Source organism: Lactuca serriola, chromosome 7 (assembly GCF_051521515.1).
Source record: "Lactuca serriola cultivar US96UC23 chromosome 7, Lser_US96UC23_V15, whole genome shotgun sequence".
In the NCBI taxonomy this organism is placed as follows: domain Eukaryota; kingdom Viridiplantae; phylum Streptophyta; class Magnoliopsida; order Asterales; family Asteraceae; genus Lactuca; species Lactuca serriola.
Window position 1 is genome coordinate 189,547,779 of NC_136414.1, and position 16,430 is coordinate 189,564,208.

The window sequence follows — 16,430 nt, forward strand, 5'->3', positions numbered from 1 at the left end:
CCGTTCCTACTGGAAGGAAAACTCACCTCGCAACGCTGGCTGCTGAGATGCTAGATCTGAAACTGTCTGACTGTTGCTCCAAAATTCCCCAGCTACAAATCCCATAAACACTAAATCAAATACTGATAACTAATCTCAGGGTAAAATGACTATTTACCCATGGACAAGTCAACTTCCAGGTCAAAGTCAACTTTTAGTTGACCAGACTCGCCGAGTTGGACTGCCAACTCGCCGAGTCCCCATCATCCATTCTAATCCTCTACTCGCTTCTACTCATCGAGTTTGGCAAACACTCCATGGGTTCTTCTTCGATACTAACATCGAGTCTAATCTTCATCCGACTCGCCGAGTTGTATGAATAACTTGTCGAGTTCCCTTTCAACAGAAGAACACACCCAGTCTTTGACTCGCCGAGTCGTATGAACTACTCGTTGAGTCCGAATGCTTCCAGATCCAAGTCTTAACTCACTGAGTCCTTACTCTACTCACTGATTCACCCTAAACTCTCAATTTGGGGAAAAACCGAGGACTCGCGACTCGACTCGCCGAGTCTGAAGAACAACTCATCGAGTCCTAAGCATGCCATTATTATACAGTTGATTTTTCTCGATTCCAGTGCATCCAATTCATAGATCTGGGTTTCTAGGTCTGATTTCACACGTAAAGTTTCTAACTTTACGTTCATGCATGCTCATAATAAGCTAAAATGCCCAATAAGGAGCTAAAAGAGGAGGTCTAGGTTTGGAATGGGTGCTTAGCTCAATAAAGGTGGCAACCTTGAGCTTAAGGAATCCTGAGATGCTTGGATCTGAAACCCATTCGTCTTAACTACCCATAAATCGACCTCAAAGTCTAGAAAAGGATCAAAAACCACACTAGCAAGATTTTAAGGAGATCTACATGATGACAAGCCAAGATTCGAGCTTTATACCTTAATGGAAGCTGGAATGACACAATAAACTCAGATCTTCTTTGCTTCTCTTGAGAACCCATCTTCTCTCTTCTTCTTCCAACTTCAAAATGCACCAAAATCCTACACAAAATGAAAAATACTCCAAGAATGCTTAAAGGGAGGCTAGCGTTTAGTAAGGGACGTTCTGAGGGTGATGGAGGCTGGTTTGGGGCACATAATAATGTTTAAATAGGGTGCAAATCCTTGAAATTAGGGTTTCATCAGGACTGGCAGACTCGCCGAGTCCAAGAATATGGACTCGTCGAGTAGCCAGCTTAAAATGCACGCAAAACCTGTCTCTAGTCGACAAGTTGGGCTATAGATTCGTCGAGTACCCTTCTAGAATTGAAAATTACTTTATCTAAATCACATACCAGAAATGGGGCATTACAACTCTTCCTCACTTGTCTTAGACTTCGTCCTCGATGTCTGCGGCTGCTGAATTTGAGAATAACTCTAGATAATTCTCCCTCATCTCCTCCTCGGTCTCGCACGTCTACTCTGAACCCTTTTGGTGTTGCCACTGCACCTTCACTAACTGAACCACCTTGTTCCTCAAGGTCTTCGTCTTCCGATCTAAGATCGCAACTGGTCTCTCGATATAATTCAGGCCGCTATCAACCTAAATATCCTCCAAGGGTACAACTGCTGACTCGTCCAACAAACACTTCCTCAACTGAGAAACATGGAAAGTGTTGTGGATCTGGCTAAGCTTTGCTGGAAGGTCAAACTGATAAGCAACCCGACCCACCCGGGCCAAAACCCTAAAAGGACCAATAAACCTGGGGCCCAGCTTGCCCCTCTTAAGGAACCTGATTACACCCTTCCAGGGTGACACCTTCAGGAGGACCATATCGCCTACCTGAAACTCCAAGTCAGAACGCCTCCTGTCGGCGTAACTCTTCTGCCGACTCTACGCATACTACAATCTGCTACGGACCTGCTGGATCAATTATGTGGTCTTGAGCACCACCTCGATACTCCCGATGACTCGCTGACCGACCTCTCCCTAACAAATCGGGGTCCTACACTTTCTCCCATAGAGCATCTCGAAAGGAGGGCGGTCAATACTAGCGTGGTAACTGTTGTTATACGAAAATTCCGCTAATGGAAGATACGTATCCCAACTACCACCAGAATCTAGGACACATGCCCGAAGCATGTCCTCGAGTGTCTGAATCGTCCTCTCGCTCTGCCCATCCGTCTGAGGGTGGAAAGTGGTGCTAAAATGAAGACGAGCCCCCATCTCTTAATGAAACCACTTCCAAAACCTGGAAGTAAAATGGACGTCTCGGTCTGATACTACAGATACAGGCACCCCATGCCTTGCCACTACCTCGCGCACATAGATATCGACTAGCTTCTCGGCCGATATGCTCTCCTGAATCGGTATGAAATGCACGCTCTTGTTTAGCTGATCGACTATGACCCAAATTGAATCAACTCCACGTGCGGTCGTGGGAAGCTTAGTGATGACATCCATATCGATATCCTCCCATTTCCACACAGGAATGTCGAACGGCTGCATCTTGCCGTGGGGTCTCTCGTGTTCTTCCTTGACCTTCCTGCAGGTCAGGCATCTCTCTACGTACCAAGCTACGTCCCGCTTCATGCAGGGCCACCAATAATCGGGTTGAAGCTCTCTATACATCTTCGTCGCCCCTGGATGGATGGAGAACTGGGACTTGTAGGCCTCATCCATCAACACCTGCCGTACTCCTCCCCGATACGGCACCCATACTCTCCCATGAAGGCTCAACAATCCTCGACTGTCATAATCGAAAGAAGCTACTCGGCCCACAATCCTCTCACACTTCTGCCTCTCCTCCTTCAGGCCCTCGACCTGTGCCTCTCTAATCTGCTCCAACAATGGAGTACTCATCGTCATCCTCAGACATATATCTCTAATCGGTGCCGCCATCGCCTTGCGGCTCAAGGCGTCGACCACAACATTGGCCTTGCCCGGATGATAAAGGATCTCACAATTGTAGTCCTTTACCACATCTAACCATCGACGCTGCCTCATGTTTAGATTCGGCTGGTCCATAAGGTACCTCAGGCTCTTGTGATCCGTGTAAATGGTACAGCGGACCCCATAAAGGTAATGTCTCCAAATCTTGAGGGCAAACACCACTGCCCCCAGCTCTAAATCATGCATCGGATAGTTAGCCTCGTGAGGCTTCAACTGTCTAGAGTAATAAGCTATCACCTGCGCCCGCTGCATCAACACTACTCCTATCCATGTGATTGAAACATCACAATAGACTACAGAGTCATCCACTCCCTCTGGCAGGGTAACAATCGGTGCCTCACACAACCGCTGTCTGAGGGTCTCAAATGCTGCCTCCCGCTCAGGCCCCCAACGAAACACCACCGACTTCCTAGTCAGTCGAGTGAGTGGACCTTCTATCTTGGAGAAGTCCTGAATGAATCTCCTGTAGTACCCTGCCAAACCTAGGAAGCTCTGAATCTCAGCTGGAGACCTCGGGACCTCCCATTTGCCTCTATCTTGGCCGGATCCACTAGTATACCCTTCTGGTTGACGAGGCGTCCAAGGAACTACACCTCACGCAACCAGAACTATAAATTATGATTACTTTTTTATATAATTATTCATATATATATATATATATATATATATATATATATATATATGATAATTTATATACTATATTAATAGACATGGTCATTCGGAATAGTACAATTTGTATGTTTCAAGATTTTGCCACAATATTTTATATAGTCTGAAAATTTTGGTTTCGTGACCTATTGTAATTAGAGATTGACCACATATCTTTTAATATTTGTCACTTTAAGTTCTTTTGAATATTTGTCCCTTTTTTCGTCTTACTACTTATTTTTCATTTTAGATTGGCCACAAATGTTTTAATATTTCTCACTTTCAGTCCCTTTGATGATTTTGACTTTCCTTTTGTCATTTTTCCGTAAGATTCGGCGGTTTTAATATATCTCACTTTGAGTCACTTTCACCATTTTGACCTTCCTTTTTGTCCATTTTCCATCTACTAATTTGTGCTTCTATTTTGGGCATATTTTTTTCTCATCATCAACCTTCGTGAATAAAACAAGTCGCATCTCAGTAATATCGGGTTCAATAAACGTACAAGAACAACCACAAGGGTGACCCCATGGTTCACCATCATTTCACTCACTAGTTATGATTTTTTGATATTCCAATCACCTACCTTAAGATGTTCCTGTTAAGATAACCATGATTTACACTTTATTTGATAAATAATCACCTATCAATAAGGTATTTTCTTCATATAATCGTGATTAATATTTTATATTATATACAATTACTTATCATTTAAGATAATCGTGATTAATATTTTAATCTAATAATCGTCTATCATTTAACATGATTAATATTTTCGTGATTAATATTTTTATCTAATAATCATCTATCATTTAAGATAGCCGTGATTAATATTTTTATCTAATAATCACCTATTTTTTAAGATTGTCGTGATTAATTTTTTTTTTATCTAAAGTCGCCTATGATTTAATATAGTTGTGATTAATATTTTTATCTAATAATTGCCTATCTTTTAGGATAGTCGTGGTTAATATTTTATCTAATAATCACGTATCTTTTAAGACAGTCGTGATTAATATTTTTATCTAAAAATCAGTTATCATTTAAAATAGTCGTGATTAATAACCCATCAGTCAATTACTTACTGATGCCTAGAGGAGTAGTAATCCCTTAGTCAAGCACTTGCTAAGACTTTAGTGGTAGTGATTCCCTCATATAAGTACTGTCTGATATATAGTGATAGTGATTTCCCCAGACAAGTACTTACCTGATACATACTGGTAGTGATTCCCTCAGATAAGTATTGTCTGATACATAGTGATAGTGATTTCCCCAGACAAGTACTTACTGAGATTGGGTGTCTATAATAACTGAAAGGTTACATAATAAGTACTAATATTATTACCATGACTCATTCACCCTTCATTATCATTCGTAAATTGTTATCTAACTATCTTGAAGAATACTATCACATGCTTATTTAAAATTAGCTAGTTTTTCGTTTGAATGATTTTACTCTATAACAGTTAGACTCAGACGAGAGCTGTGGAATAGAGCCAAATCAGTCTTTCTAAAATCATTGAATTTTCGAAGCATACAATCTATGTATTCATTCATAATTAATAACATGGGTTTCTTAAATTTATATTTAACGTGTTTTTATCTAATGCTTATAAAACTATATCATTATTTAATTTTACGTAAGTTATAAGGAGAGACTTATCAATTTCTAAAGGGGAAGATCTTAGGTAGCGTCATTCGTGCCAATGACAAAATTCTCTTCCTAGAGCATTGCCCATTTGATTTTCCAACCTAGGACATTCTATTTTGAAGTGGCCTACTTCTCCACATTCATGACCGTTGAGATTTCTTGCAACACCGGTTCCTTGGTTTGGGATGCTGGTTGGACTCCTAAAACACCTAGTGGTGTGGCCTTTTCTACCGCAATTACTACATATTAGCTGTCTACGTGCACCTACATAGTGGTAATTTCACTTATTGAATAATGGAAGATCTCCTGCATATTGCCTTACTGGGAGTGGGTGACGAAATGGTTGCGACACAGACTTTCCCTAAGTCATGCTTCTTCCATGCAACATACTCTGAATCTTCATCAGGCTTTCTTTTGCTATTTATCGATCCTGGGAGATCAATCTTTAAAACAATGGTGCCCAGGCGGATTACCTGATTGGTCAAGGTAAAGGCCAATCTCTTGGCACTATCATAATTAGTTGGCCTAGAAGCCGTAACCAATCCTTGGATAGGTTGTAATAAAGCCCATATGCATCTTTCTACTTTCTTATATTCTGGGGTGACAAGACTAGGACAAAAGATGGTGAAATCAATGAAGCGGCTGGCATAAGATGCAATGTGTGCATCTTGCATGGTAAGATTCCATAACTCTTGTTCTAGCTTTTGCATCTCCTTTTTAGGACAATATTCTTCAATCAATAGCTGCTTTAACTCATCCTAGGAGAAGGAATTAGCTATACTAATTTCCATGGTTTTGACATGGTTGTTCCACCATGACAATGAGGTGTCCTTGAAGGTACATACAACAAACTTAACTTTACAATTCTCAACATAGAACCTGATCTCAAATACGGACTCCATCTTCTCGATCAAGTGAGTCAGTCCTACTACTCCTTCATTTCCCAAGAAGGGTGTTGTCTTGTAATCCCTAAATTCCTTATATGTATATGCTCTTGGGTGACATCCATTACCACCCTATGTACTATCTCCCCCAGTTCCTCTTCTTTTTCTGGATCTGACATTCCTATTAGTTAGGACTTCAGCGACACGTTGAGTGCCCAATGCCTTGATGGATGCCGCATCAAGGTTCGACTGTGCCCTGAGGTTTCTTCTAACAACTCTTCTCCGATGCATGCTTGGATCCTAATACATTTATCGAAAGAGATCATTTAAGTTGATGATACCTTTTATGGATATGATGTGGTTAGTAATGTCTAAGCGCACGAGTTAGTGCAAAAACAAATATCACAAAAATTTCTATGTTAGGAAGGGAAAGCTTCAATGTACTAAATGGTTATCTCTAGGGAATATCAACAATATAGCTTTCTTGCATAACCAAACTTCCATATATCTTAGGGCATAACTTGGAAGCCTACCATACTAGGTTAGGAATCTATTTTCTAAGCGGCTCGATTTCTTATCTTTATCGTGCAGGCACTTGCCTTTGCGATGATGCTTTTGCTCAACAACTTGTGCCTGGAGCCTCGATCCTTTTATCCAGTCTTAGCTCCTCATTTAACCTGTAAACTATATTAGACCGACATATGACACTTCTTTTGATGATTCCTAACCCATCATTGACTCGTGATATGTGTGGCTAGGTATGGCAGAACTAAATGACATTTCGAGGGATAGGGATAGGTAGCGAATCCTATGTTGATTTCTGGCATACTTATTCTATTAATGTGAGAGATCAACTTTTTTTTTACTTGGTGGGATTTGTCTCCTCCTCAGCAGGATTGTCATCCTCAGAGGACTCTGCAAGGTCCTTGGAGGGCTCTTATACCGATTCGGCTGGCTCTCTAATTGTTTATGAGGAATTGTTATTTTTTGGGGGTTCCTTTAAGGAAAAGTATGGGTATCCTTGGCATTAAGAGGGGATGATATAACTTGACCTTTCTATGGAGATGGTCTCGTTACCCTTTTTCAAAGATCTTCCATTATCGCATGACGAACGTGCTATATTTCGTAGATAGTACTGGTCTGATTTGGGTTCTAAGTTTTATGGGATTCTCGAGAGTTTAGTCTATCAACTGCCATATCCAAGATTAGTTGTATGTTGGTCTAACCATAATTTAGCATAGGTGTACATGTTATGCCTAGTTGTTGTTCAGACAACATATTGTGCCAATCATAGATATTGTATTTGACCTAGGCTCTTGAGTTTGGGTTACTATAGATTTGTTGTATATATTTAGGTATTTTCTCATCAAGAGAATGAGTCTATAAAACTCTTTATCTGAAGTTCTATTTGTATTTTATTAATTCTTGTTTTGTACTTCAAGACTATCAAATAAGGATCAACCAGATGAAAAATGCCGGAGGGCAGGACCATTTTAGCATATAGTCGTTTTGAAATCTAGCAACCCAAGCGACAACTTAAAGTAAACACCTCTCCCGTAAGTAGTCTATCAGTAGGGTAATTAATAATAATACATATTTGTAGGTTTGAGGACAAACCTAATCGTAGTATAAGCCCCTAGGCTATAGTCGGAATTCCTAAGGAAGTACTAGTTTGCTATAACCAATAGCTTCGATACCAATCTGTCACACCCCTGCCGACGGTGGAAACATTGGGCTGTGCAACGTAGGGGTATCTGATCACAGTCATTGAACATACGTTCAACAATACAAAACAATATAAAACATAAACATCACTTCCATTATTGATAAAAATATAACATCACAATATGATTATGAAATACTAGAGTTTTGGATTACAAAAGGTGCCATAACAAATGGAGTATAAACATGAACATGATGTTGGCGGTCTTCCATCTCACGGTTTCCTAGGAATACATGTGGTTTTAAAAACATGAACATGATGTTGGTGAGCTCACAATTTTGCGTGTTATATCTCTTCAAAATACGTTTTATATGTAACTTTATTGAGTTATAAAAGTATTTTGATTTACATTTTTAAGGCATCTCGTAATATTATTTTCTATTTCTAGGTACTAAACTTTCAATACTTTATTTTTTATCACAAACAACCATTGTCTTTGGGTTTTCCTCTAACAAATGGAGTCTAATATAATCTTATCGGTAACACTATTATCTAATAAACACATATTGCTTATATTTTATATTCCAGAAGTATTCAGCTAGATACTTCTATTTTTAGAGTAATTGTACTTTTTCAAAGTAGCAAAATTTAATCAGACTAAGAGTGAATAATAAAGCTCACTAACACATTAACATTAGCAGAGTAACAACTAATTCTACTACAAATCCTAAAACTTGGCCAACGTTACTTCGAGGTGCTATGTTATCCTAGGCAAAATAACCAACATAACAACTAGGTATAATATTTTCCTACTATATTGACTAGCAAAACAACTAGGCATAATATCATTACTTACAACTAGACAGAGTTTCTAGCGGCATATTATGCTAACGTATTTATCGCATAAACTATAAGTATATTACAAATAATAACATATTGTAAAATCGATAAGTAGTTTTATAACATGTATTCCCCTCCCCCTCCTATATTTTTTAAAACGATGGAAAAAGGGTTTGTGAAACTCACCATTGAAGCGTGATACGCTGATGTAGGGTATAATCGGGACCTGAGACTTGAAGATCGCATCGGGATCGACCGGACTCGAGAATATAATAATAATAATAATAATAATAATAATAATAATAATAAACTAAGGATTTCTTAAGAATTTTAGAAGGAATTTCGAGAGAAAAACGGAAGAAATCGAGAGAAAATGAAGAAATAGAGGTGGATTGTGAGGAATGAAAGCATCCACAACAATCTATATATACTAGAAGCGCACAGCGCAAGGAAGGTGTGTGTCGCGCCCTTGCGACGTAGCTCCAATGCTTGTCTGACGCGTGTCTGTTTCCTGCTGGTGCATCGTACCCTCTTCTAGAAGCGTGTGCGTGTGACACAACCTTCTTGCGCCTGATGCATTTCACAAAACTTCAAAAATCCGTATCTCCTTCATATGAGCTCCGTTTTCGACTTTTCTTTATATCCATACATAACTCTCAACGGCGCAAACTTATATGATTTAGTGATTTTGCAAAAATTATAACTCTCTCGTATGGATCCTGATTTTGGCGTTCTTTTTGTCAAAATTCATATCTTAAAGAATATTACGATTTCCTTTTGCTGACTTTACCTAAAAGTTAACCATTCTCTTCATAGCTTTTAACGTTAATAATTTTAAATTACGCGGTTTATTTTTATATCTTATAAAATTCATATATTCTTCATATGAACATTGATTTTTACAAAATTTATATTTTCGGGATCAGGACAACATGTACTTACTAAATAAAATATAACAAGTTTAATAAAGTAAAACATCACTTTCCTTCGTAGTAGATAATTAATTCCATCATTTTCTTGAATGAAAATGCTTTCTCCTATTAATGAAATTTTTTTCATTTAGTATTTCATTTCCAACATACAAAGTTTAACTTGGAATGTGGTGGAATTAGATTTTTTTTTCACATGAATTCCATTCCACTCAAGTGAACTAAACGCACCCTTAAGGGTTGGTGCCTTCTCATCTCATTGTTCGATGGAGCGAAAGAGTTGGTGGGCTCCGTCGAAAGAGTTGGTGGGCTTCGACTTTTTATCACTTTAATTTGGTGGTAGAGGAGGTTCGTAGCAAAAGTTCTATTTTTTCCTTCCTTCTTTTTAGTTTTGGATTGGTAGAGGATGTTCATAACAAAAGTTAAAGATATGCAAATACCGATTCTTTTGGAATGTATTGGTTGTGTTCGTGAGGGTGTTCTAATAAGACATCAATGGGCATTTTCGAATCTATCACTTAAAAGAACCGGCACAATGCATGGAATGCTAAAATTTTGTCAAGATTGTCATAGATTAACATGATTCACGGAGAGGCAAAGAAATATTTCAAACTAAGCAGCTGCTCCCTTATCTTACAAAGAAACGCAAAAAGGATTTTATTCCCATAACTCCCAACATTAATAAATTACCAATGAGTTGTCAAAAACTTAGATATTAAAAGTTGACGGAACTCGTCATCATTACTAGTAGAAATGTAGAATACGAGAACATCAGTACGTAGTTGTGATCCTCAGCATCTAAGGCATTCAGTACAGATGCAACCATCAATAGTTCCTACAATCAATGCCAACAAATAACAACATTCGTTGATTCGCCTATCACGAGTGTGATCAACATCTTAGCATCATGTGATATACGGAACCAACAGTAAATAAAAAATTATTGTGTTTATAGTATTTATTAGGGTTAAATTACGTTTCACCAAGCAAACATCACAACATTTCACCACAAAAACCTTACTGGACGTAAAATATAATGAAGCAGCAGTTGAAAATCATATCCTCGTAAACATGTAAATTTACAAGTAAACCGTACGTATAGGCTCAAGCTTGGTTCAGATATGAACCAACTAGTACCCTTGTTACGATCAATTAAATAAAAAGTTCAGGAGTCAAAATATACCTAAGTAATAAATTTGTAGGCTACGAGTTTACTCTCATGAAAATGATGAGGTAGAATCGCAGTTCATATGGTTTAATAATTACGATTTCAGTTATATAAAGAAACCATATATATATACGCATATTAATCAAGTTATCACGGACTCAAAAAATTGGGCTCAAAGTCATCCCATATAAAGCTACCACCTTTGGCTCCCATGGTTTCCCATGCTGGTTCACCATATTCGAACAAGCTATCATTCGTCCCAAAACCATTCAGAACTTCATCGTTTCTTGAACCTGGTTCCAACCCATTGACCAAAGGCTCGACATCTTCTTCTTTGCATGGTTGCAAAGACTGATCAGATGGTAAAGATGGAAGCAGGGTTTGTTTTTGATCGTTGATGAATAGATGTGGGAAATTGAGTCGCGCTTTATGTCCTCTCAACTTGAAGGCCTCATGATCATAAGCCAAAGCAGCTTCAACAGCAGTCTCAAAAGTTCCCAACCAACGTCTATTCCTGCTACGAGGAAGACGTATTTCTCCTACCCATTTACCCCATTGCCGTTGCCTCACCCCTCTATATAGCTTTGCCACAGGCTGCACCTGGGTTTTCCGGTGATCATATTCATCCTCTCCATTACTGAAAGAGATCATCTCTTGATTCTTCTTTGATGGGGTTGCGATAGATGATTCAGGGTTGTCATCAAGAGAAAATGGAAACATAAATTTTAATGGATTGTTTTGTTGCTCCGATTGTTCCACCCTTCTGATCTTCTTAAGTGGACCACCACAGACGGATTGCTTTCCCTTGTTCCTTCCTGAGCCAGAAGAGTTTTCGACATGATCAGACACTTGTTTCATATTACAACAGGAGAAAAGTCATTACAAAAACGTAAAAGTCTGCCCGTTTTGAAGATTTAAGCACCCTTTCGATTGCTTGGCAGCTAAGGAAATCCAAATCTATGGTGTTATTCATGGCACGCATGCTGAATTACCGAAATAGTCAGTAAAGATGTCACTCTCTTAGGCATGCTCCTTGGAGTTTTGACTTTCTTGCATCTAGGAATTTTTTTATTATGATTTAGTGATGTTTGTCGCCAGCAATTTTGTATTTTAAAATCGGAAAATGTCAATTATCTATGATCGACATGGTCATTCGTAGCACCACGAAATCTCATATGGGGTGTCATGATACTAGAAAAAGTCGTTTTTTGTTGTTTGCCTACGAAATTGTACAATAATTAATAAGGCTGTGAATAAATGATGTCCATTGTCCAGTTATTGTACCTAGTGAAGGTCGTGCCTACAGCCACCGGGGAAGCTTACCTACAAGGACGGAGTGGCAATATGTAACGTTCTTCAAAGTAGCATTTTGAATCAAAATTGATGAAGTTTACATAAACAATCGGAGGATTTTTTTGGTATGCCCGGTAACGAGCATAACGTGTGTAAACTTTTCAAATCATTGTATTGGTTGACCCGAACAAATGGCGCCAAAAGTTTTATGAGGCTATTTTCTCATGTGGTCTCATGTTGAACCTATCAAAAAATGTATTTATATCTGTTTAATTTATATGGTCCCGTTTCCGGTTTGATAATTTACCTTTATGTTGATGACATGTTAATTTTTGGTACGAGGGTCTGCCTATTATCACAAGGTGTCCATGAACATGGCCCAAAACATCGTCAGGCCCAATTTATTTTTAGCAATTCTACTATACTATATATGTACCGTTAAAGGCTGAAAAACAAATTAGGTTTCTCTTGCAAGTATCAGACGAAGCAACAGGTGAAAGAGTGGGAAAATTAGAATTTTCGAGAAAAGCAAACACTTCTTGATTCCTACATCTTTGTTGATAACGCATGGGGCACAAATTAGATCTCTCTCCAATCAGCTTATCAACAATCTTACTAGTTAATTAAATCTTCTTTTTCTCGAAATTTTTGAAGGCTGCAACCAATTTCGAAAATCAGATTCCAAAATCGTTCTTCACTTCATCTCTCTTCTCTAATCAGTTAAGTACAATCGTTCTTCACTTCTTCTTTCTTCAATAATTCTTTAATAAGTTTCTAAAATCGGAGGAATAAATAAACTAGTTTCGAAAATCAAAAGAACAAGGAATTAAGTAAATCAATTTTTGAATTTTTAAGGTATAAGTAAATTTAGTTCTGTTTTTTTTTTCGTTTCTAATAAGTGATACTATTTCTGATTTGTAAGAAGTAAATCATTATTTTTTTTTCTTCATTTCATATTTTTTTTGAAGTGTTGAAAATGCGAAGGTAATGTACTAATGTTATGATTTCTGGAATTCTTTTATTAGAAGCATATCAGTTTTTGTTTTTTTTTTTGTTTTTTTTTGTGATTATAAAATATATCTTCCTGATTGATTTATGTTTATTATTATTATTATTATTATTATTATTATTATTATTATTTGATACCCTTTCTTATTGCTTTCAATTGTAGCAATAGAAGGTAATTTTCTGATTTCTAGATTTTTTTATTAGAAGCCTACCAATGTTTTGATTTTGTGATATATATATATATATATATATATATATATATATATATATATATATATATATATATATATATATATATATATATATATATCTTACGTATTTGAAATAAAATCTGATTTTTTTAGCCGTGTAGAACAGAGTTTTTCCGAATTGAAGATTTTGAAGTCATACTTACGACCTACATTGACCCAAGAACAACTTAATGGATTGGTTTTGATGACAATTAAGCACCACTTTGGATAAAGTTACTTATGAAAATGTTATTAAAAGATTTATTTCAATGAATATTAGGATGATAACTGTTTTCAAGTATAAGAAAAATAAATGGTGTATTATTTTGAATGAACTTTTAATTTTAAGTATTTTGCAATAAAAATGAAAATTTATATTTTTTTGCTTAAATTTTTATATCTTTCAAGTTGTAGGGCCTATTTGTTTGTTAATTTGCATAGGGCATCCAAAATTTCCTGGCCGACCCTATTCGACACCGATCAACTTTATCAAACCACAACTAAGGAAATGAAAATTTCTCTATATTAAACATAATCAAGAAAGATACATATATAGGGGATGTATTTACATATAGCCCCTTAGACTAAACATAAATATTAAACTAGTTATAATTACATGGATTGATACGCCCCCACAAGCTAAGGGCCAGGAACGACCTGAAGCTTGCCCTTGAGAGATAAGAATCGTGATGTGGACAAAGGTTTAGTAAATATATCTACAAGTTGGTCATCAATGGATATGAATTGGACTTTTAGTTCTCTTGCAACAACGTTCTCCCAACTAAAGTGAAAATCAATTTCAACGTGCTTGGTGCGAGCATGAAAATAGGATTGACAGATAAGTATGTAACACTTAGGTTATCACACTACAAAGTAGAAGTAGTTGTTTTTACGCCAAGTTCTCTCAAAAGCACCTAAAGCCGCATGAGTTCAACTACAATATCAACGAGTGCTTTTTACTCGGATTCTATAGAGGAGCGGGACACAGTTCTTTGTTTCTTTTTATGACCACAAGATCAAGTTTGATCCGAGAAAGATGGCAAAGCCTCTAGTTGACCGTCAATCATCAGGCATCCAACACAATCCGCATCTAAGAACGCATGAAAGGTTTTGGAGTATGTGAATACATGGAGAGTCAAATTGGAGTTGCGACAAATAAGAAGACCATGTGAACTTGTACCATGAAGATATCACAAAATATGTTTAACCACAACCCAATGAACATCTGTAGGTGCATGCATGAATTGGCAGACCTTATTAACAACATAAGAAATATGAGGGTGTGTGTGTGAGTGAGAGAGAGAGAGTAACATACTACAGTTCCCCCATAATTTGTAGGTATTCGTTGAGTCATCAAGTAGAGAACCAGATTCATGGCTTAAGTGAATAGATGGGGACCTGAGTGATGGTGTAGGCTTTGCATCAGAGAGACCAGCTTGACGTAGGAGGTCACCAATATATTGTTGTTGAGAAAGAACAATATTAGAGTCATGACTGATGACCTTAATACCGAGAAAGTGATGTAGTTTTCCCAAATCCTTTATTGTAAATTCCTTACAAAGTGTAGTCACGAGTTGATCAATCATAGTCAAACAGTTGGCAGTGAAAATTATGCCATCAACATATATAAGGATGTAGATTAAGGTAGGCCCTTGAGAATACACAAACAAAGATGAATTGATTTTAGAGCCAACAAATCCAAGTGTCGTTAGAGATTGAGAGAGCCGGTGGAAGCAGGCTCTTGGAGCCAGTTTTAGGCCATACATAAAATGCTTGAGGCGACATAAATGCATTGGATGTGCAGGGTCAACAAAGCCTGGATATTGTGTCATAAAAATGGTGTGTATAGGGTGCCCATGGAGAAACACATTCTGGAGATCAAGTTGTCTCAAGTTCCATCCTTGTGAGACAGCTATAGACAGAATGGTTCAAATGGTCGTGGGCTTAACTACAAGTTTGAATGTCTCACCGTAGTCAACACCCGATTGTTGGTGAAAACCCTTCGTAACAAAGCGTGATTTGTATTGCTCGATGGTGCCATCAGCCTTGTATTTTATGCGATAAATCCATTTACACTCGATAATATATGTTTTTCAAGAGTAGGGAAAAATTGTCCAAGTGTCATTTTGCATTAAGGTAGAGAACTCTTATTGCATTTCTCTGCAACACTTAGAATGTTTGTTAGAAACTGTGAATAATGTAGGCTCATCGATTGTAGATGAGCTAGTGGTGGTGCTGAGATTAACAAATGGGTCATAGACTATTTTTTGTGGATTTGGGAGAAGATTCATTGGATGAGTTCGAGTGGCTGGGGATGGTGGTGATGTCGAGGGTGAGGTTGGAGGGTTTGTAGGTAGTGAAGATGGTTCATCATTGGGTGAGGTAGGAGATGAACTAGTATTAGGAGAGATTTCTCCTGGTTGATAATCTGGATCAAGAGAAGAGAATAAAGGAGGGGAATTAGGATAAGGGTTGGAATTATGTTTAGACGTGGATGGTGTGGGTGTAGGGTTGGTCATGATCAGGAAGGGAAAGATTGATTCATTGAACTTGACAAGACGAGCAATGTATAATTAGTTTGTTTTAAGATTGATACACTGGTACCCATGGTGTGTAGAGCTATAGCCAAGAAAGGCACAAGGGGTCAAGTGAAAATCAAGTTTGTGAGTATTATATGATCATAGGCATGGGAAGCATTGAAATCCGAAAAGTTTTAGGAAGAGATAATCAGGTTGTTTTTGTAACAAGTGTTCATAGGGAAAGATAGGCTGGAATACTCGAGATAACATGCGATTGATAATAAATACCACGGTGTCAAATGCATAATGCCAATAGTAGTGTGGAACATTACCTTGTGCCAAAAGTGTAAAACCAGTTTCAACATGTTTGTTATGACGCTCAACAAACCCATTTTGTTCATGGGTATGTGGATATGATAACCGATGAACAATGCCCATGGTGGTAAAGTATGATGAGAGTTTTCGGTATTCACCTCTCCAATCTATTTTTACATTTTTGACCTTGGAATTGAATTGGCGTTCGACCATAGAGATAATTTGTTTAAAGATTTCAAATACATCAAATTTGCGAGTCATATGGTCTATCCACATATAGCGAGTATACGTTAGACCGTTACCATTACCGACATGTAAAGCATCTTGACCATGATAGGTGTAGATTGGTTAAGGTTAG

At 37.6% G+C, this 16,430-nt stretch overlaps 1 protein-coding gene across 1 annotated transcript; it reads right to left on the reverse strand.

Annotated features, from left to right (window-relative positions):
• Positions 1-10,587: 10,587 nt before the first annotated feature.
• Positions 10,588-11,664, reverse strand: LOC145062189 (ethylene-responsive transcription factor ERF057-like). The gene has a single exon (XM_079009816.1). It carries the CDS (start codon positions 11,563-11,565, stop codon positions 10,858-10,860), a length of 708 nt encoding a protein of 235 aa, XP_078865942.1. The 5' UTR covers positions 11,566-11,664; the 3' UTR covers positions 10,588-10,857.
• Positions 11,665-16,430: the final 4,766 nt, after the last annotated feature.